The sequence below is a fragment of the Osmerus mordax genome, chromosome 7 (assembly GCF_038355195.1).
Source record: "Osmerus mordax isolate fOsmMor3 chromosome 7, fOsmMor3.pri, whole genome shotgun sequence".
NCBI lineage: Eukaryota > Metazoa > Chordata > Actinopteri > Osmeriformes > Osmeridae > Osmerus > Osmerus mordax.
This window is the reverse complement of record NC_090056.1, coordinates 19,245,114-19,269,073: the sequence shown is the minus strand read 5'-3', so window position 1 is coordinate 19,269,073 and position 23,960 is coordinate 19,245,114. Positions and strand designations below refer to the sequence as shown.

Genomic DNA, 23,960 nt, shown 5'->3' with positions numbered 1-23,960 from the left:
AGCAGTCTGCTGGCTACGACTTGTGTCACGCCACAACAGGAGACAAATGATATCAGGGCCTAGCCAATGAGGCTGAGCGATCATCCCCTGAGCAGGGGAAATGGGTGGCAAGGAACAGCAGGCAGCCAGTACGAATAGGCAACAAATACAAGCAGGCAGTCATTAAACAGCAGACAGCAAATACAACCAGGCAGCCAGTTGAGAGCATGCCTGGTGGGACTGTGCTGTGTTGCCTGGTTCAGCACCCTACAAGCTGCCTCCCGTGAGAGGCAGGAGGACAGTGGAGGTTTGTGTATTTGTAACGATTTTATGTTCTCTCTGAGGGGGTTTCTGCTTCCTTACATGGTGCTCAGTGACCTGATGCAGACCGAGACAGGTACAGTTTGGAAGAGACCTCGTTTCAGCATGCCAACAGCTACCAGCTCTCTGACAGCAAACAAGGGAATTCAAAATAAGGCCAAACAATCCCGCACATCCAACAAAAGGTGAACACGGGGGGAATGGTTAAAAAGTTCTCACTCATATTACTCTTACATGATATTAAGGCATGGGTGGAAAGCTATTACACTCAAATAACCTCCTGGCACTGTATCCAGTGAAGGTTTGACACAAAGACCTGTCGACTTAAGGTGATGGCATTGGCAGTCAATAGCTGTGAAAATCTCAAGGACGGCTATGTGATAACCCTACCAATCATTCCAGCGCATCCCATCATTCTTCATGTTAATGAGCCCGTCACCCTGGGAAATGTAGTTCCAGGGAACTATACTGCATAGAACTAGGAAGGGCCGATCAATGTATCAGAGTAAAAGGTTATTTGCCTATGATCCACATATTGGACAACATCTCCCAGAGTGCATTGTTCTTGAACCCAATGGTTGTAGTCACGCTTCATGTACCCAAGGATGAGCACTCTCTCACAGATTGTGTGGTAGTAGTCAATGTCCTTGCTATATTGCCTCTCTCTCTCTCGCCTGCCTTCCATTTGGCACTCCCTCAGGTCCCCTATTGTCACTGTCTTGCCACTCAGATGAAGCAAATCGAAAAAATTCAGACGCCTCACAATGGCAGGCCTTCACTCGGAGAGTCAATCATTTGCACAAGAGCCCACAGGAACGAGAAAATAAAACATACTTTCACCCAAGAAAATGACAGCACACTGGCCCTGTAACTCAGTCTGGCTGAGGTTGGGAGGGAAGGAAGGAAGGCCAGGGAACGAGAGTTAACACAAAGAGGCAGCTCTTGTTAAGGATGCAGTTACCATGGTAACCCCAACCCTAACATGGTCTGTCAGGCGCATCAGAAAATTACTTGAGAAAACAGCCTGGAGACATTGTCGGAGGCTGACGCACATGTCTCCATCTCTCTCTCCCTCCCTGTTCCTCTATCCCTCCCTCTCTTCTTCTCTGTACCTCCCTACCTCTCCATCTCTCTCCCTCCCTGTTCCTCCATCCCTCCCTCTCTTCTTCTCTACCTCCCTCCCTCTCAATCCCTCTCTCTCTCCCTCTCTCTCCATCCCTCTCTCTCTCCCTCCATCCCTCTCTCTCTAGAAACTATCACTGGGTGCTGTCTGTGGCAGCTTCCATTCAGATGGTCACAGGGCACAAGGCAGGCCAGGCTGAGTCCGTCGCAGAGCGCTGTGACTCTCAGAACAGGACTGCAGCCACGGTGCCCCTTCACATCAAAGCCTTTTCCTAACGAAGAAGTAGATTACCCACTGAAAGGGTTGTTTCCTACAAATTGGGTTGACCTGGTGAGGGGCACGGTGGTGACTGGAGTCGTTTATTATCTGTTAACTGCTCAGGCTGTGGGTTCAGATAGAGGTCATCTGTTTCTGACGGCAAAGGCTCAAATGATGCACAGTATAGTACACAGTCCATCCTCTTTGCTTGTGGACTGCTGCTGCGCCGGTTGCGAAATGGATTGTTAGTCCTTGAAGCCATGTTTCTTGTTTTGAAGGGGGATTGCCTTGAACAGAATGTACATTTCGATAACAGGTCGTTGGAGAGAGCTATAAAGCAGACGCGTGTGTGTGTTTTACGCGGTCAAGTTAAGTGTTTAAGACACAGCTGTGTGAACGACCCATCTCAACGAAATGCTCTGGTGCTGCCTGTTGGCACAGGCTCAATGAACTAATACCAATCGATCATACAGGAGGAGGGATGGAAACGGGAGTCAGGGGAGGCATTGTTTGACTGTTACCATGGCAGGGCGTGCACATGCGCGCACACACACACACCAACAATATTGAGAGTTTTTTAGGAGTTTTTCCTTGTCTTCCTTGAGGGTTTAGGTTGGTTGAGGGGCAGTTCTATGGGCGTATGTGAAGCCCTCTGTGACATGCTTGCGTGTAAAAAGGGCTATACAAATAAATTTGATTTGATCAACAAACCCAGCAGTAGAGCTTGTTGTTGTTGTTGTACAAAATTCACAACTTAATCTTCCCCCTCAAGAGTTGTTTACAAATGACAGATTGCAGACAGCAGGTTACACATCAACTGCAGGCACACTCTGTACACATAATTGTTACCTTAATCCTGAAAAAACACCACTTCAATTCTTGAGTGATAGCATGTTACAGTTACCAGTGATAAAAGACGAACAAACACATTTACTCAACGTGACAAATACATATCAGTCCCATGATCACTGAAATACCGGACTGTCCACTTCTGATCCTTGATCACCCGCTATACCTTCTATTTGCACTGTCTGTATGTCTTTTGGGGTAAAAGCATCCATTGAATGAATTGAAGTGTAATGTCTAGCTAGAATGTCGTTTTCAGTACCTTAATACAACTGACTTGTTATGGTTTGATTTCCAGCTGACCAACTGTCCAATTGAAGTGTGAGGAGAGAGGGAGGACTTATGAGAAGTGCCTGGCTTGTTTAGCTTGGAGGGCTACGCACAGAATACAAAACACACATAAGGAAATCGAAACAGGAGGGAAGAGAAGAGAAGCAGGGAGATGGAGGAAAGAGGAGGGAGTCGAACAAGCTCCAATTAAAGACTAAAGAGATGAGGGTAAAGCCCCTAGTGCAGTTGTTGTGTCGGATGATTAGGATAGAAAAGCTGAAAGTCAACACACACACACACTTCCCCACCACTGACATTCTCCACTGACACACTGGCTAGCTACTACCATGATCCATGTACACAACAAGGGAAGGATGCTTGGTGGAATACATTGAGGAAGTCAGAAAAGCTGGGTATCCCATACAGAAGCAGGCACATCCCAGACAGACACACACACACACACCTTTACACACACCTTTAAACACACAAAGACACACAGAAAATAGGTTTTGGCCTGTGGGGATTGTGGAGGTGTGGAGAGCTACCCTAGATAGTAAACTCATGTGGATTTTTAGTTTCTTTAGCAGCAGGCTGTTAGTAACGATTATAATAGGATACTCGCTTGTCTGAAAATAATCTAGAAAGCGGAATTCGATAATGAGTTTCCTGATTTGAAATGAAATCACAACGATTCTGTATTGTTTGGGTAGGATCCAGTCTTAACTCACATTCATGCCCTGGGGTAATCAATAAGCTATACATTTTACAAACCCATATGAGGCAACATAATCAATACACGCTGAAAGAATTATGACCATAAACCTCAAACTAGAAGCACGCTGTAGGCAACTGTATGACTACATTAACTTCCTCGCATGACTGGAGGTAAAACGGCTAGGTGTAGGCTATTACATAATATTCTTATAGTCAGGCTAGTCATTGTTGCAGTGTGCCTGGTTGTCACACAATCTCACCTCATGAACGTAAGCAGCCCTTAGCGCGAGTTTGTGAAGTGCAACAATTTCCTCGGTAGCGTTTAGGTGCGCCCAGCAGGATTATTCATGCTCTACCTCCCGGCGCGCGCATGCCTGTCCCCTTTGCCACACCCGCACCAATTCTTTAGACTCCAATTAGCTCGTTACTGAGAGCGCCAGATGGGCGGTAAGAATAATGAATCCTCTAATAGGGACACAAAAGAAGGTCCTGACCCATGAACAGCATTTTCTAAACCATACAGTCATCTGGAAGTAGGACAATAGTAGCCTACTGTACAATTCATTCAAAATCGCCCACTGATAAACCCTGCACCTGCACCTGCACCTGCTTCGTTGGCAGCGCCTAAAAATCATGTCTGTGACTCAAGTCCATCGCCAAACGAAACCAAGATATAAAGAGATGCATCAACATACAATCACCAAACGAACAACGAAAGCTGCACAAATTCAAGCGATAAACACCTTCTATCCTAGTAACTGGCAGTGGCATACAAACTGTAAGCTATGCTACCGTATTTTTGGAAGGTGTCAGCTCACGGTTTAGAGCACAGCTTTTCATCTAAAAACGGAACAATTAAATGTAGTCCACAATGTCATGCCCATTATTTTTAGACCACAGCAGTCGTAAAACGGTGGCGTTGGCTCTACCTGTGCCGACCGTGCAGATTAACAAAGCGAAAATACACAATACACTGCGAGCTACCTGTCCTGTCAGGTCCGGATGTCAAGTCTTCAGTCCAGATTTGGACCATTGAGGTTACAGGCCAGCGAAGCAACGGAACACGGACGCCGCCACCGCCCCGGAGCTCCTTTTCTCCGTCACGGGAGATAACCCGGGAGTATTGCAGAGAAGATCAACCGGCGAGAATAGCAGAAGAGATAGGCGAGGGGCAGAGACGGAGGGCGTTTTTTTGCGGTTCAAGGGAACTCCCTGCGTCGTGCGTGGTTTGTGAACAGCTAGCTACCGGTTATGACATGAGCATCTTGGTCAGTCAGAGTGGGCTATCTGGCACCGGGTTACATGATGATCAATCACGCGTAAATTCAAAGTGCGTGTAAAAGAAGCAAAAAAGTGTAATTCGGAAAATATGCCGATGTCTTAATATTTTAGTTTACACGTCAGATTGACACCGGTCCTTAACTGGTAGTTGAGTAACCTAAATGGCACATTAGTGAATTGGAAAGATGAGTCTTTTCTCGCATTTTCACGATATAATTTAAAGACAAAAATGTAGATGGTACATTAACTGCCTAAATTGTGTTGATTAAGTGACATTGTTCAGATTTTTCTATGGCAACTTTTGTTTTCTGGCTTCTTTATTTATTAAGCAACCTTTTCACGTTCTGTTGACACATTCTCGATGTTTATTTATTTATCCTGCTACGGCACGGCCACAGGCTTTTACTCACATCCCGGTCTCTGAGAGCCACTCCCCCGCTTGTAACAAATTGACTTAGACTTGAGTCAACCCCTTCTGTGTGCTGAGTTCTGGGTTTTACATAATCACTCTGCCGGGGTGATTTAGCTCACCTAGCCCAGATGTCTTAGCCGGGCAATAAAGAACAATACAGCGGCCTGCCTCTGCCGATGCCAGTGCAGATCTCATCTGTGGCCCTGTCAGTGCAGCACAGCTACAAATCCACATGCAGGCTTTTGATGCATGGACACTTGACATCCCCTAATGGTGAATCAATCCTCATCACTCTGCATAAAGCTAACGGGTAATCTGATTGATATTCTCTGGAATGTATGGATAGATTTGCCAGTAGCTACTATTATTCTGGAAAAAGATTCAATGGATTACAAGACATCGAGGTCATGGTGGAACAAACATGAGATCTGTAAAGCTTATTAACCAATCCTGGTGTTAAAATGAGTGAAAATAACATCAAATCTGGCGTCTAGGTATAAAGGCAGATGTATTTGTGCTAGTTGAGTGACTAGTTATGAGTGCTATATACCGACCGGTTCTTTAAAATTACATGTTATTTTCTGGGCCTTCTATGTAGTCGACAGTGCTACAGTAAGTTACAGAAACCTAATAGGGGGATGCTGTGTGCTACAGTAGGTGACTCATAGGAAGCCTGGATAATGAATGTCTCTTCTTGGCCTCGGTGCTCTGGTGTTCTACTGTGTAAATGCAAAAATGCATAGATGAAATCAATTACAGTCACGGTTCGGTGGTTCTCCTCTAGTTGCTCCAAACATATGCACAGCTGAGCATCTAAGCACCGGAGCATCCGAGCTTTCAAGGGCATTATGGCATTTGGAGAAAGCTGTTGTGCAGGAAGAAGTGAGCAGTTCAACCAATGATTCCGTACGTCAAAAGTGGTTCCTGAGAGACAGATAATTGGATTTGTTTGGAACATGCATCTAAACTCAAATCTGTTTTTACTTTTCTATGTCCTTCGGTCTCAGTGGACAAGACTGCAGTGCAGCATGCTAAAAGTTTTTTTCATTAATTTGTGTGGAATTGTCTCTCCTTTTTTTCCACTCTCTTAACCCTCGTGCTGCCTTCGGGTCACATGACCCAAAGGTTCATAACGAACCATCGTTGTGTTTACCCAAATTTACCCAATACAAAAACAAATAAAAATAATTTTCTTTTAACCATTCCAATGTGGGGGGTCTGAGACAGCCCGACAGTTAAAAGAAAATGCTTCACTTTGTTTTTGTATGAGGTAAATTTGTCGCAATACGACGGTGGGTCACAATGACTGATGGGTCAGAATGACCCGAAGATAACACAAGGGTTAAAGATAGAAATATAATATATCCTCGTCCACAGAGGGGCGATGTTGTACCATCTGTAGCATTGCCACAGTCTGTTCTTTTTCTGACCACCAATGACAGTTGGTCTTGATGTTTTGAAAGTTCTAATTATTTGCCTTGGAAAACCATTATAATAATAGTATTTAACAGTAGAAAAACAACATGTAATCGGTGTCATCATATTACCTAATTGATTACCTTTGTAGGGATTCACTATGCAGAAATACAATACATTGACATTTGATTATACAAGAGCTGTAACACTGCTGCAAATAGTGCTCAGTTGCGAGTGAGGGTATTAATCATTGCCGTATTCAAGGGGATTTGTACACCATTGCTACATGTTGAACTAGTTTTAAATCTTCCTTTTCATCAGCATGGATTTTGTAAGTGACAATGCCTCAGTCCCAACGACACGGACAGATAAATAATGTACATAAAATGTAAAATAACGGTTTTAATTTCACCCTCAAGCTTCACAAACATCCCCTGAGGTGTTGTGTTGGTTGTTTTATTTTAGCACTCATCATACCCCTCAGGCTAATCTGCTGTGAGGTGTGAGTCCACATTCAGATGAGACATATTGCTACAGTTGATTTAACCTTCGACCTTTATCACACCAAGGCAGATCGCTCCTCATCTGAGAGGAAGCACAGGCAGGAAGAGGAATGGAGGTTTGGACACTGGGTGAGGAGTTCAGTGACAGTCGAGATGGACACCCAGGGAAGCAACCGATCCGCCTTGAAAGGGCAGCAGAGAAGTCACATGACAGGTCTGAGAAGATTCATTACGTGTGGGGTCGCAGGTCACAGAAACACGCCATGGTTAGTGATCAGGCTAGGGGTCGAAGGTCAGGTCAGAACAGGGAGAGAAGGGTATGGGATCAACAAGGAGATACCTCAAGGTAATGTTGCACCAGTGAAGTGGGAGGTGAGCTCATGCAGACAAATATTCACAGAGGTCAGGATTAAGGTGGAGGGAGATGGGAGTGTGACAGCACCACAAGGGGCTTTTATGCAACATCAATGCTGATGAGCTGTTTGCGGGCCAAAAACTGCTCTCCTCCCTTTCCTGGTTGTTTCCAGAACGAATCAGCCAGAACGCTTTTTCATCCTGCACAAGGGGAGTGAGAGTCAGAGGGAGTCTGATTGATTAGAAGATTGGTAGAACTTGGGTGCCACCATGGGCCACAGAGAATCTTCACAGATAGAAACACACAGAGAAATGTAAACACACGCACACACACTGCTCTTCACCCTTGACCCCATCTGACAGAATGTAGATTGTGGAGTTCCTTCTCATCCAGTCTGTCAACGGATCGTCTGTGTAGCCATCTTGTCTCCACTGAGGCCGCTGGACTCGGCAAGAACCAAGAACCGTGACCAGCATAAGTATTTCCCACTACATTTACTGCTGGTATTCTCTTCAACTGTGCTTTCTCACGCTTGATAAAAATTCAACTTTCAGACTTTTTAGGATTATTTACTTTCATACTATTTACATAAAATCCCATATTAAACACACGTTCCTTTGTTTTCAAGGCTATCCATGTGGCATTCAGAATGACTGTCTTACATTTACATTTAGTCATTTAGCAGACGCTCTTATCCAGAGCGACTTACAGTAAGTACAGGGACATTCCCCCGAGGTAAGTAGGGTGAAGTGCCTTGCCCAAGGACACAACGTCAGTTGGCATGACCGGGAATCGAACTGGCAAACTTCGGATTACTAGCCCGATTCCCTCACTGCTCAGCCATCTGACTCCCGTTGGTCTTCTGTTGGAACACATGCAAGACTCATTTTCTCTAGATTTATTTAATTCAGGTTTGTGGAGGTAAAAACACTGTAAACCTTCTCTAAAAAGCTTCTTCAATGGAATGACTAGTAATATCTGGATGAGGACAAGGATTAATCAACATTCCTCGTTAGAGGACTTACTGGTTCACTGAAGAGCAAAGTGAATCCTATTATCATGGTTGCTTTGGATGCAAAAAGGTTTGGAAAACAGAATAATTTCAAGACGTCTCACAATGAAAAGACACAACATCCTGAGCATTTCTAATCAAGGTGGAGTTCTTCCATCAACCTGGGGTAATACAGTGTGTTGTTCTGACATTTGACTGTCCCTGGCTGACTCATTTCACCGATCACAGCCCAGACACAAATTAATTGATCCGGACTCCAACCTGTGGACCTGCCTCTTATAAGCAGATTATTTGTCATTATGCAGATGGAGAGTGAGAGGAAATCTAATTGCTTCATGTGAATCAAATGTAATAGATGGGCCAATGCTGAAAGCAAGTTTGAGTTCTATTCTCTTAACATGAATGTTGAGACAAGTTAAGCTGTGAAAACAAGTCTCGGAATTACTGTTGTGTTCTGGCACCGTGGAGACAGCATGATAAATCACTGTTGATCAGAGAATTGAGTGTCAAAATCGGAAACGTTTTCCCAGCGTAACTTCAAACTTAGCACCACAGAGGGATAAATCAAATTGTGAGGTTACCGTCATGAATACCACAGTTAACAGTTCTTTTCATTCCAACAAATGAGCTTGGGCATTCCAAAGGAACTTTAGACCAACAGCTAAATCCTTTGAGCTTGTCATTTGGGGGTGGCAGTCACGCTCCCTGCTGCTGGAAGAGTCGAGTATAACAGCCTCAGGCGTGAAACTCGAGCTCAAAATTATTTACCCAGAATCCACCCCTAACAGTTGCTATAGCAACTATAACAACCAACTGAACTAAATCCTGCAGGTGGAAGATCAGGTGTAGTTTCAGAGGTGCGAGGTCAAAATATACTTTTGGCAGAGGTGGGAAATTCATCCGTCTCAATCCTGGCATTCCCTTTCAAAGACTGGATTGTTGGAAAGATCTGGATTGAACGTGGTTTTCAGCTGATTTTGGTGTCATCTGAGATGGAACTCCAGATGTCCTCCTCCTTTCTTTGACCTCTGTCATTGTCTCTGTATCAATCTTTGCGGTGACCTGTCATCCTCGCCTCAAGGAATTCTGGAAGCTTCTCCCTTGAAATATCTAACTCCCACAAGACCATACATTTATAATAGGAGTAAGTGGCTTGTTCAAGATGTCTACCACAGCAGCCAACTTCTGCCTGATCTTATTGGAAGTTCAGTTTTACACATTCCATGAGATAGATGTATTCCATGAATAACTGCAGCTTTGAGCTATGGTTCCAATTCAATGCAAAAATTCAGTTTCAAATAATCTTCCAGTATACCTTTATCCAAAAGGAAAATGTGATAAAATGTGCTTTTTGTTGTTATGAATTGGATATGTCTGATCATTTAATCCTTGTCATACTTTTTTGTTTGATATGTATTGTTAGGCATTTTTCATGCTTTCTTAGACAGATTTTAAGTGAAGTGTGACAGTAATGTCAGGGAGAGAGAGAGAGGAAGACATGCAGCAAAGGGCCAAGGTTGGATGTTATTCCAGGTCACTGAAATAAAGCCTCAGCCTACATGGCACACACACTTAGCTGGTGAGCCACACCCTTCTCCTTGTTGATAGTACTGTAATATGATATGTCCCTCCCTTATTACATCACAAGGCCTCAACTGAGGTTAAAGGTCAACAACAGGCCAGATTCAATGTGCTAATTTGAACATGTTGCATCACTTCTTTTAAAATGCATCATTTACCACAATTTACACACCCACAAGGGTCACGACTGTCCAAATATTGCTGGCTCCCATGACCTAATTCCGTCACCTCACCATTCATTGGAACTCAGTGTTAAAAACATGCGGTAGCGAAAACATTGGAAGGCAAATTCACACTAACTGAAAGGTTCTATTATTGCTACAGTGTTGGTAGAGAGATGATATGGCCCTTTCCCACAGTACAGTGAAACCTGCTTCATGGCATGGCTCGGCCCATGTTGATGTATGGATTGTAACTGAACCATCTTACCTTTCTGCAACAACAAGCCCTTAGTTACACTAAGTAATTATTATAATCATTACTGTAAGGGCTGCTTAATGAAGAGATAACACGTCACTCGAATTCCCGACCTAAATGTAAATAAACGTCTCATCGGCGTTCCACCAGCGGTTCAAAAACCTCCCTAGGCAGTATACCCTTTCTTCCTCTCCCTGCCACCCACCTTTAAAACAAACACAGTGGGTTTTGATGTAAATAACTCCACAGGCTGTGGCTCTGTGGTACAACTGCAGAAACCTGACTGGGGATGTATGGCTTGGCAAGCCAACAAAGCCTGAGAAGAGCCCACCTCCTCGGGTCCTTCTGGTTCTCAGCTGGAAATCTGCGTCCTTGATGGACAGCAAAGCGGTAGTCTGATGGAATATCCTGTCTGGAAACCAGTCTCTTCTTCTGCTGTGGCTAAGTACAAGACGAGGCAGAGGCACTAAAGGAGAAAGATCAAGCATGTTTTTCTACAGGCACAAAGCGGGTCTACGGTAGCACTCACTAAGGTTGAAACGTCAGTTGGCTGAGACGCGTAAACTGGTGTGTCAAAAAGCAATTAGCTTGATCATGCTAATCGTCTTGTCTAACTATCCCAACATCAGTTACTCGTCTCTTAATGAATGAGGTGTCCACTGGCACTCTGCCTGTTATGCCTGCAAATCGATCTCTGGGCCTCTGTTGCTCAGACAGCTTAGTGTAAATAAATGTACTTAATATAAAGTCATTCCATCTTAACCAATTTGTATAGATATGAACGGTCTCATGTGAAATAAAGGCAGATGTGCTATCTTTATGCTTGGTGTTGTGATAATATAAGATTAACAAGATTGATTCATAATGGTTAAACTCCTGGGTGGCATGTCTCGCTGAGGGAAACGGATATTGGGAGCGTGGGATATAGATTGTATTATACATAACAATTGCCAAGCAATTCCAGACCATGGGCCTACAGTACAAACACACAAAGCAAAGTATTGTTTTTTAATTTAAACTTTTATCCAAAGCAATGTAGAGCACAGGAGGATTTGAACTTGTGAGTTGCACAACCTACTGCAGTAGGGTTAGGGTTAGGTGTGGTTAGGGTTAGGTTTAAGTTAGGGTTAGGTTTAAGTTAGGGTTAGGGTTAGCTACACTCATCGCCGTGGGAACTAGGGGTGCTGAGGGTGCTGCATGATATGACTTGAAAATCCACCACCGCGGCACCACCCCGCAACATTAAGCCCCCCCCCAGCACCCCCCTGATAAAAGGGAGTCAGGTGGCTGAGCGGTGAGGGAATCGGGCTAGTAATCCTAAGGTTGCCAGTTTGATTCCCGGTCATACCAACTGACGTTGTGTCCTTGGGCAAGGCACTTCACCCTACTCGCCTCGGGGGGAATGTCCCTGTACTTACTGTAAGTCGCTCTGGATAAGAGCGTCTGCTAAATGACTAAATGTAAAATATGTTCCCGCGGCCATGACTACGCTAACCCACTGAGCAAGAACATCCCTTATAACCCTTTCATCTTGGCAGATATTGCGTTAACGTTTTCCCTGTCCCCCACACCTAACTCTAAATGGTGCCACGACGTCTTACAACGATAAAAGTACAAACGTTCTATATCATATCTGGACAAGTTTTGATTCTGAAAGGAGCTTTTCAGAATGTGGGATATGTGTTTTGGTTTACCACATTGTTGCCTGTTCATCAACATGATCCAGCCACATTGTTTGATTACCATACTCATTCTCCTTCACATGCACATGGGTGTCGAGATGCGGGGGTGGGATGAACACTCCCACCTACCCTCTCTTCAGCTCAGGGCCGAGCATCACAAAGCCAGGCCCACATGAGGACGTGCACTGAGGAGGTGCACTGGACAATTTTGCTCTTAAGAATCTGTTTTCTTTTCATCCCCCTCTCAAGAATTTAACGCTGGCTTTTTTTTTGAAAGCTTCAATAACTTGATAAGCCACAAAGATCTAGCAGAGATCTGTATTGCAACACATATTGTGGAACCTGACCAGATTTCTGGAGTTTGTGTAAAAGAGGATGCTTTTGGCTTGGCGGTCAATATTTCAGAGACTTACTGTTTACAATTGAATTCACCTATGATGCTATTTGTTGGTGAAAACTTTTGTTATTCACTATGTAAAACCCACATTGTAATTTCACATGGACTGGATTTTGTTTTCGTGTGATCTTGTTCAAACCTGCAACCATGGTTTTGCCTGGATTGCAATCCTAGATTTTGTTCCAACCAAAGCTGCCTGTCCTGTATCACAATATCCATCTACATCCAGAGTTTTCCCCGGGTGAGCCACTGTCGAGAACCCCATTTACAATGCTGTGTGGGTTTGGAGATGAATCCCAAAACCAGAGGAGTTTTATTTTATCGGCACTGTTCATTCCTCGGCAGATTGTGGTGATCAGGTTCTTAGGGTCATGCCCTGGTCAGGACACATTCTCTGGTGGTGATAACCCCCAGACCACAGACAAGGTCAGCAAATCCAGGCTTTGGCATTTTCTGTGCTACTTGTGAGCAAGGTTTTCATTTGAACTTGGACGTTTTACCTTTGACTCACATGGTGGCTTCAAAGACTCAGATATTCTCAATGCTTGTGTTGGATGTTTCTGTACTCTGAAGATATGGTTGATTCATGAGAGATAGTCTTTGGTTTGTTTTGTTGTAGTTGTTGTTATTATTAATGTGTAATTAATGTGTAACAAAATGCACTTCATTGAAGTGTATATATAAAAGACTGTTTAGATTATATGCCAATAGATTAAACTTTATTGTCATTGTTCGTGTACAAGTACAGAGTCAATGAAATGCATTTAACATCTAACCAGAAGTTTAATTGGTAACAGCTTAGGGTAGTGACACATTTTCTTAGAGTCAGCCAGATGATAGTCAGATGATATTCCTTAAGCATTAGGTGTCTCTTTGGAAAACCATTAAGTAAAGAGGGAACATTGCTATTCAGGTTGTTGTGTGAGGCATGCCATCTATGCAATGTGCCACGAACAGGAAACTAAGCAACAAACCTTGTGAGAGTGGACCCTGTCCACAGAAGGCCTGCTGTCAGGCTGTTCAACTGACGCCATTTTCATCTTGCTTCCCATCCACTGGTGTTGACATAGAAAGGACAGGTTTCACTGAACACTTCCTTTCGATGTGTAAACAACAGGAAGTATGGGAAGGAGATGTTTTTATCTGTCACAGGCCGCTTGGCAGTGTGGAGGAGACGATGTTGTTTGCTCTCATAAGTGTCTGGAAACGTTTGTAAGTTTTTTTTTCCAGATGAAATTATTAGAATTGAGGGATTTACTTTAAAGCATTTAAACTGTGTGTGTGTGTGCATGTGTCTGTTTGTGTGTGTGTTCTCATTCACAACTCATAAACGATGAAGCCTTTGATAAATCCCACCCAGCCCCAAAACAGTAAGTTGACGAATCCCTTGGTTTTGCCCTCCCAAAGTGTTCTCTATTAAAACAGCGGTCACAGCTAAAGAAAACAGCACATTTCCTAGTGAAATGAATTACATTCCATAAAATTCACGTCCCAGAGTAGAATAGGCTCCAAGCACAGTTTATCGCTGCAAGCCAGATACATGCCAGGAGGGCATAATTACACTGTGAAGTATTAAAAGCAGCGAGATCCAAAATTGACACGGAAGATGGTCTATTTTGCATGATAATCACAGGGTCATAAATTCTACATGAGTGATTTGGATGGGAAACATGCTGTATGCAGGTGTCAGACATGCTCCCTTGTGGCCTAAAAAGAAATGTCAGTTTTTTAATTTTCACATGGCAGAATTTTCCATGCATTGGTATTGAGTAAACATCATCATACACAGTAGTGCAGAAAAAGTTAGCAAAGTTCTCTCATGTAAAGAAATGCCACAGGAAGGGTGCACACACATGTCATTTTTAACCACTGAACCGCATTCACTTTCAGGGAACCAGTCTCTCCAGCAACTTTCTGTCTCCACAGCCATGGCCTGTGCAGTGAAAACCGAATATGGTCTTGATTTGTGAGGAATTTAGCTTGGTCCCAGAGCTGAAGTATGGCACAAAACCCCGGCCCAAGGGATTCTGGAAGGGATTCAGGGGGGTAATAATAGAGGACCAAATGTGTTTTTTTTATACCTCCGTGGCTGCATGTGCAAGACACTTCTGCACTTCAGATCAACATGGAAACAAGGTGTGTGGCTCGGCTTGGCTTCAAAATAAGAAAAAATCCTGAGAAAATAGCCTGACGTTTGTAAAACTTGATTTGATACATTTGACGGTCATGATGATGCATCTCCTCTGACAAAAGCACTTTAAATCTGGTATGGTATGTGCTATTTCCAATTTGCTCTGTGTAGGTGATATGTTTCTGTATCTACTATCTAGGCAGAAACATTTTGTCAGTTAGTCTGCACATTCACAGACCGTAGAGTGTGGCTGCTTACCCAGGCTTGCTTCTCAATGTGTGGGCTGCGATCCTATGGCACTCCAACCTACAGCTATTGTTTTCCCCTGTGGGCAAATACTCCAGTAACTATTAGCTGAAGAGCTGGACAGGAACAAGGAAAACAGAGGAGGTGGAAAAATGAAGAACAAATCACCACCATGCGTTAGAGACTTCAGACACAGAGACCTCACAAAAAAGACCAATGACCAATTTGTTTGAAGAATACATTAACCTGAACTCAAATTTCACAACCAGCTCATTGTCTCATTGATGAGACAAAACGATGCACATGGGACTCGTTTCTGTTATTTCAAGCCATATAACAGCCACCCCACAAACATAGTCCCTTTCTACATGTAATAAGAAAGCACACTCTGTCAGTCAAGAGTCTCATACTAAGTGAGCAGCCTCCCACTGAAAAGTATGCCACGCGAGAAAAAAAAACTTTGTTTGAGACGAATCAGATTTTTTTCTCCACAGAAGTAGTTTTCTTCTCTCTTTTCCTCTCTTATTACAAGTAGCATGCATTCAATTCATGATCAGACATCTCCAACGTGATTACTGACTGAGGAGTTGTGGGAAAAAATCACTCCCTTAATAATAGCACGGGAAATTGCCTCAATTACAATGTAAAAAAAACGTTAAATTGGAAAATCTCGACCTGTAATTACTTATTCTATGTCTGACCTTTGCAGTATTCTTAATCGTTAAATCGAGAACTTCTATATGAAAAAAATTTATAATGAATGAATAAATATAACGAATGCATTTACATATATTTTATTGTCAAACAGAAGGCTGTCACCCAGATGCGGAGTCCCTGTTCCATGCCTCCTACTCAGTGAGTTGGGGAAGGCTAGAGATGATGGGGAGGTGGGCGTGTCACAAGCAGGAGACCTAAACCAACACCGGAGCCGCGCAGGAAAACTGTGCGAGGAGTGAATTATTGACTCACTGGTGCGCTTGTCATCGTGAGAATTTAATAATATCACACTCCGACGAAGGAGTCACCCCTACATAAAGAAACAAGCTATTTTCATCTACAGCACTCTTACAGAACCTTCATCAGGACGTGGGTATGGATAGGACGTGGCTGACACCGGCTTCTTGTGGAGTTATCCTACCTGGACCGTATGAAATGGACTTCTGTTTATTCTGACAAATTTATGGATTTTTTATAATCGTTATCTGACTCCTTATAATAACTTTTAATTGGAATTATTGCGACATGGCAAGGATTTCTTTCATATCAGGATTTTTGCTAGTACTGGCATCTATTCTCTCAAAAGGTAAGTCACCATATAATAGGCCTGTAATAGGTTGATTTATTAATTTGACCGACAAGCTTAGCGACTTTCAACGAAATTGGATCCATTTACATCAACATGTATTTTAAATTAAAGTCCACTTATGCGTTTCCTATTTCATCTAAGGTACTTTGTCCTCTGGCGCAGCGATCAAGTCCGAGGCGCTACTGAAGGTCCCCCAGGCGAGTTCAGAAGAGGAGCCGAGTGGTGCTTTTGAAGGACGCATCGTGTGGCCACTCTCCACCCCGAACCCTAAGACAAGATCGAAACGCTGCACATGTTACTCCTACAAAGATAAGGAGTGCGTCTATTACTGCCATCTGGATATCATCTGGATTAACACTCCTGAGTAAGAGAAACATTTGTATTTATCATGATGCACGTTGGCGGATGGATATGCACAAAAAATCACGCAACTTCACAGCCAATAGCCTCTTAAATAGTTGATTCCTAACCAGCTTTAAGTGTCTCCATTAAAAGATAGGAATTACAATCAATACACAACTCAGTTAACATGCCATGGAAATGTCAGTTTAATAACCTGTCTAGCCTGGAATAAAAATGTGCTCCAGAATGTGCGGCTGGTTTAAATAACCTCACCACCGGTTACGGTTCACTGCTGAACCATAAGCAATCCATGTTCTGTAATTAGTTCCCCAAGGTACAGTGTAATTGTTGACTACATAGTTAAGGTCATCACAAGCCTATAATGCTGTAGAATAATGAGTCTACACAGCCAAAGTCAAGTAGAGTGGTATTCAGAGTTGGGTGTGTTACTGCTGGATGTACTGAAGTGAACACGCACGCACACACACACACACACACACACACACACACACACACACACACACAGCACAAAAACAAAAACTTGCATCTCACATTCTTTTCTCTATCCTCTACCTACCCCCTTTCTCTCTCAATTTTTCTTTCTCCCTCTTTCTCTCTTTTTTTCTCTCTTCCTCTTTCCCTCTGTCTTTCCAAACAAGTCTTCAAAAGCAGATATTTGTGTCTGCAGACTGTAGTGTCTCTACCCTGTACTGAACCCTGTGAAGAACATAGTTTCATGTTGGTTACTGTCCATGGTTCTGATACAACATATGGTTTCCTTGGGTACCATGCATGGCATACACTAAACTTCTAATCCATGCATGTGTGTCTGACAACCAAGGCAGTCTAGAGCAATAACTGTAAGCATGATGGAAACATGAGTGTTGTAAATGCACCAGCAAGATATTTCTCTTGATATCCCTGAGTATTTATATGTCTCTTCACACTATCTGGACCATTAGGATAGCCGAAAGCCTATTAATCATGCCTTGTGTAGAGTGGTTCTAAGATACGTGTCAAATTAGATTAGCATTGGGAAGCTCCTACTTGCTCAGTGTATGTCTGAAGCCATTCAAGTCCTAGAAGGGTTGTCATCGGCAGACATCTCTAATGGATCCCAGTGAGCTGGAATACCATGGGGTCTTAGCCCACAGATGCTTATAGGTTGAGTGGATGGAGATCAGAGAGAATGCTTCAGCTTGGTAATGCTAGACAGAGATACATCGCTGGCTAATACCAAACAGATGAGACAGCTGTAGACACTATAATGAACCAGACCGTAGAGGTCTGACCATTGTCACTGACAGAGTTTTATGAATGGCTAGTCAAGGCAGTCTGAAAGAGGTGAACTCTCGCAGGTAGTGAGAGACATTCGACTCAGTGGGTAACTACATTTACATTTAGTCATTTAGCAGACGCTCTTATCCAGTGCAACTTACAGTAAGTACAGGGACATTCCCCCGAGGCAAGTAGGGTGAAGTGCCTTGCCCAAGGACACAATGTCATTTGGCACAGCCGGGAATTGAACTGGCAACCTTATGATTACTGGCCCGATTCCCTCACCGCTCAGCCACCTGACTCCTTTACTAACAGTAGAAGCTCAATTCAATTACCTAGTTTGGTGCTCCTAGGGGCAGAGAGAGTCAGAAAGCATCGTGAAATTACGACCTGAACAAATAGAAAGGTCCAATGCAGGTCTTGACCTAGAAAAGGAGTGTGATGTGGCGTTAGGAATCGTCTTTATATCCCTGTTTAACCCAACATCTTAGTTCTCACCTGGTTAGCGAAATGTATGCATCTACGCATTTGCTGTGGCTGGATGGTTTGTTGGCATTGAACATCAATGTTGTTGGGTGAGCATTAGGGAAAAGCTGTTGGGATGTTCTTGGTCCCATCTATCACACCTTCTCGCCTGTCTGGGTGAGCATTTGGCACACCCCTTGATATATCTCCTCATCAAAACCACCCTGAGCACACATCAGGTCCTCCCTTGATTTACTGGATGTTTCTTTGTTCCACCACCTCACTGACAAAACAGCCTGGCAAGACCCAGAGAGAGCATTCCTTCCTACTCTTTCTTGTTTTGCCAAGACCCCCTACTGATATCTCCAGAAGGAGGTCCACACCGGGTACACTTGATCTCTGCCTGCTGGGCAACTTTATACACAAATTGTCTTTATTTATTTAGAAAGCCTAACTGATATAACCACAGCAATTCTCCAAACAATCAAGAGAGCAGGGTCTCGGAGCATGTGTGGTCAGGACCTGTTTATATTCTGTCCTAGTTCATGACAGAGTAACTACAGCACAGGAGCGTGATGATACCATATTGAAATAGCTAGCAAGTTCACTGGAGATTTTGCGAGAAATTTGATTATAAACAGAACTCCCTAATTTGATGCCGTAGCGCTTTAATACCCAGGGTTCTTCAGCAGTCGTAATTAGTGGCATATGCAAAAGCTTTTTAGAGATTTCAGTGTATATAAAAAAAGATGTTCTCTGTGTCTGAGTGTGTGCAGGCACTTCTCTTTAGCGTTGCAGTGTCCCTCTTGCCAAACATGTGGTCACCAAAGAGGAAAAGGAAAACGCTTAAGTCCTGGAGAGGCTTTAAGATGCGTGTCAGGGTTTTATTTTGGTGACGCGGAAAATTCTTCCACTCCATCAAGTCACTTGAAGAATTTTCAATAATAACAAAGCAAACTTTGTTTGTCCTTTAGCCTATGAATATGTGAGACCAAAATAATTCTTCATAGCTCATTCTATTGTTTGTTAACATCGCTAAACTGCTCGGCTACAAATTTAGAAGGAAATCTGTCTGTCTGTTCATTCACAGTCTAGGTAAACCGATCCATGTTAATAGTCTATTTGAGTGATGCAGACATGCCTAAACAGCTTCAGACAAGTGGATTTAGGAGAGATTAAGTGGTTTGTATGGCATTACAGAAGTTTATATGTTCTCCAACACACGTGGCTTAGGGTTATAAGGACTGACCTGTCTAAGCTTGTTAAAAAACACCACTGGAACGGAGTGTCTAATAACGTCGCCCAACATGTGGTAATCATAATCATACAGAACTTCTGAGTAATGGGTTTAATAAATCACGTTGCCTTGAGTTTTGGGGAGGAATTTTGACATTTCACAATTTAAATTGTGGTAATCCCTATACTTTTGAGGATCATTTATTCTAGGTACTTACTCGGAATATAAAGGGACATGAAAAACTGTGCCAATGGAGACAAATTGTTCTACTAAAAGCCTGTGGAATAGAAAAGATTCTCACATGGTTTGCATCTGAACTGTTTCTCTTCATCCCCAAACCTACAAACACTTTTTTTGTTTTTGAGTGAGAGGAGACCTTTGGGTCGAATCCCAAAGGATGTTGATAGGGAGGAGGGAGCGAGGATGGTTGGGTTAGATGGTTTTGATCAGGGGGTTAAAGTCTCAGAAGAAATGATTCAGCAGATGACAATGGGTATAGCATAATTTATTTCTTGATGTGGTAAGACTGTCTTCAAAGTCTTCGCATTGATTCATGTTTCTGTCATACAATGCCTGTCATCCCCATAAAACGCTCAGAGGCCAAAAGAAAACAATGTTTTCCTTTATTTTCTAAGCGCAATGCAAGCTATTGGAGGAAACAAACAAATCCTTTCACACATCCTTCAGCTTATCCCTGCTTAACATCAATTTCAAAAGTATGATGAAGTAAACAATTAAATGCCTGCAAATGGTCAAACTCATAACTGCCTCAGCATCATAACAAACTTGACTGTGGTTTATGGTGCAGTAAACAGCAGGAGTAGCAGCTTAGCACTGGTAACAAGATAGATTCATAGTGATGTTTAGACGAACAGAAAACCTCACTGCATCACTCAGTGAAAAAGTTCAGAAACTGTAGACCAGTAAACTACATCATAAGCTTCTTCTGAACTCTAAACTATTGACAGATGGGTTCCTTCATATAAAAATCGTTATGAGTCACTGAACTCCAATTCAAACACTTCCTATTCCAGGTAAACTACATATCTTCTTACTGAATGTAGTCAACCACATCTTATTTTTGCTGGATATTGGAGAGAAAAACATTTGTTTAAAAAGTCAACCACAATCAAATCTTGTGAAGTTTGGTTATAGCTGATCTTTAGTGATTAAATCATAGTCGGTGTCGGACAGATTGTGCTCTGGTGATTTTTTTTTTGTACTGCATGTTTTTCCATAGACGTACAGTGCCCTATGGGATGTCCAGCTACCGAGGACATCAGCGAATCAGGCGTACCGCTGATAGTTTGCCCTCTGACCCTGAAGAAGTGGAATATCTGCGTTGTGTTTGTGCCAATCCAAGGGTTGACCGTCATTGCAGTGACTTCTGCCAATCCAGGTATGGCACCGGTGTTCACAAATGAAGGATTGGAATCTGTCAGCACATTCCAACGATGTGTGGTTAGATGGTTTGATAAAAGATGAAAGGTTTTGTTTTAATGAAAGCTTCTCTATAGTCCAACTGGCTTTCATCTGAGGTAGATGCGTTGTGAAGCAAAACAGGTGTATGATCTAACTGTACTGTTAAAAAAACAGTTCTTGTGCTGATTTAATCTGTAACATGTTTTGCAGCAGTTCCCCACAGAGAGCACCAAACAGGACTACTTCCAGGGGCCAATGAGTTGAATGATCTCTTCGCCTTCATTCGTCTTCACCTCATCCACCCTCCCATCCCCTCCACCCTCCCATCCCCTCCCCTCCCCTCCACCCTCCCATCCCCTCCCCTCCACCCTCCCATCCCCTCCCATCCCCTCCCCTCCACCCTCCCATCCCCTCCACCCTCCCATCCCCTCCCCTCCCCTACACCCTCCCATCCCCTCCACCCTCCCATCCCCTCCACCCTCCACCCTCTTCTCCTTCTCTGTCCTTGGGTGCAAGCTGCTCTTCATGAACAGAACTTTCAAGGGGAGAAACAGATTTTTAGTTTCCTGGAACCCCATTCAGTACCATCTGGTTGAATGGTTACATCATTCACAAGTACAACATTTTAGGCAACTCGCACAGGCAAATTGAATCAAAACATGGAGACCAATGACCAAGCTCTAAATGAGCTTAATCACTTAATTATATATTCACTGGTGAGAGTTTTTGTGAGCACTATTGTTTTACCTGAATGAACTGTTGCTAAACCACAGGGAAGGGCTTTTTCTGTTAACCAAAACCCAATCAAAACATTCTGGAAAATCAAGGATGCAGAGACGTATAATTCAGCTCTTAAACTCTAACTTAAGGACAGGTGACAGTCAGTCCTTTACTCAGTTTCCTGGCAGATTACATTTTCCTGTAATTTGACAAAATGACACAAGGACATGGGGAAATGGACCTCAAGCTAATTTTTTTAAAACTTCAAAGCATCCAAAACGGTGGATAAAATATATCTACAGTACAGCTATATATCTGCAGTATATCAATGACCTGCGAAGGAATAAGATTTTTTTATGTTCAATTATTTGTTATGCATTTTTACAGACATTTGTATTGATATTGGGCAGCATGTGTTATAAGTTTAAAAAGGGATATGTATGTGAAATGGCAATGTACAGTATATCCATGTTGAATGGTCCAATATGTCAATTTGCGATATAAAATAAAGTAACCACAATATTTATATTCATATCCAGAGGAAATTCCCTTATAATTTACTGTAGTAGTATTTGCAGATTTTTGTTTTTTGTTGCTGAGTATGTTGGACTGGTCTTCCTGTTTCAGATGACTGATGATGATTATATTGGCAAATCCAGGAGAACTTGGCCACATCTACAAGTTGCATGTTAAATTATACACGTTAGGAAGTTATACTTGTCTGAGTAACTTGAGAGTGAAACCCTTAAAACACCTTGCTTAAGTTGCTAACCTCAAAAACAGAACTGAAGTGGTCTATACCTACCTTTTTCAACGTGACATAAACCATGTTAATCTACTTTGCATTACTATGTTGACATATTCCACATGCCTTTCCAAGATTGTATTTCCTCATGTTGTATGTTACCGTTTTAGACTATAAAGTTCCGAATTTACAGACTGTGCTCTGGTTTATGCTCATCCTTAATGCCACAGATGCTGCAAAAACTAAACTGAGAATGCATGGAGGTCTCATATTCTCAAAGTGTCCATTTTGACTGGCCAATTAAACCCTTGGCATACTGGGCAAGGAACACACATCCACACGAGGTCCCATTCTCCCATCCCCTCCACCCTCCCATCCCCTCCCCTCCACCCTTTCATCCCCTTCCCCCTCCCATCCCCTCCCCTCCACCCTCCCATCCCCTCCACCCTCCCATCCCCTCCCCTCCACCCTCCCATCCCTTCCACTCTCCCATCCCCTCCACCCTCCCATCCCCTCAACCCTCCCATCCCCTCCCCTCCACCCTCCCATCCCCTGCCCTCCACCCTCCCCTCCACCCTCCCATCCCCTCCCCTCCACCCTCCCATCCCCTCCACCCTCCCCTCCACCCTCCCATCCCCTCCACCCTCTTCTCCTTCTCTGTCCTTGGGTGCAAGCTGCTCTTCATGAACAAAACTTTCAAGGGGAGAAACAGATTTTTAGTTTCCTGGAACCCCATTCAGTACCACCTAGTTGAATGGTTACATCATTCACAAATACAACATTTTTGGCAACTCGCACAGGCAAATTGAATCAAAACATGTAGACCAATAACCTAGCTCTCACTGAGCTTAATCACTTAATTATATATTCACTGGTGAGAGTTTTTGTGAGCACTATTGTTTTACCTCAATGAACTGTTGCTAAACCACAGGGAAGGGCTTTTTCTGTTAACCAAAACCCAATCAGAACATTCTGGAAAATCAAGGATGGCATGTTAATCTACTTTGCATTACTATGTTGACATATTCCACATGCCTTTCCAAGATTGTATTTCCTCATATTGTATGTTACCGTTTTAGACTATAAAGTTCCGAATTTACAGACTGTGCTCTGGTTTATGCTCATCCATAATGCCACAGATGCTGCAAAAACTAAACTGAGAATGCATGGAGGTCTCATATTCTCAAAGTGTCCATTTTGACTGGCCAATTAAACCCTTGGCATACTGTGCAAGGAACACACATCCACACGAGGTCCCACTGAAAATGCTCACAGAAACAGAAAGTACCAGGCTCAAACATCGCTGATGTGCAGAGTTTTTTCAGATACATTTTTGGGCATTTGTGCATTATTTTGATAGTTACAGTATGTGGAGAGAACATGAAAGGCAGGGGGAGAGGTAGAGAGAGAGAGGGGATGAACTTGAGTCATTTCCCTGAGCTGGAAACAAACCCAAGCAGCTGCAGGTTTGTTTCTAGCCCGGGGAATTACTCCATTTCAT

General features: G+C 43.1%; 2 protein-coding genes across 2 annotated transcripts in view; one reads left to right on the top strand and one right to left on the bottom strand.

Moving 5' to 3' along the window:
• Window positions 1–4,624, bottom strand: part of si:dkey-178k16.1 (band 4.1-like protein 1) — a 32,274-nt gene extending 27,650 nt beyond the window's left edge. The window contains 1 exon segment of the mRNA XM_067239159.1: window positions 4,496–4,624. The gene's annotated coding sequence lies outside the window, so the exon portion shown is untranslated.
• Window positions 4,625–16,186: 11,562 nt separating this feature from the next.
• Window positions 16,187–21,258, top strand: edn3b (endothelin 3b). Its single transcript, XM_067239154.1, has 4 exons — window positions 16,187–16,247; window positions 16,413–16,614; window positions 20,813–20,918; window positions 21,205–21,258. Exons 1-4 carry the CDS (start codon window positions 16,187–16,189, stop codon window positions 21,256–21,258), a joined length of 423 nt encoding a protein of 140 aa, XP_067095255.1.
• Window positions 21,259–23,960: the final 2,702 nt, after the last annotated feature.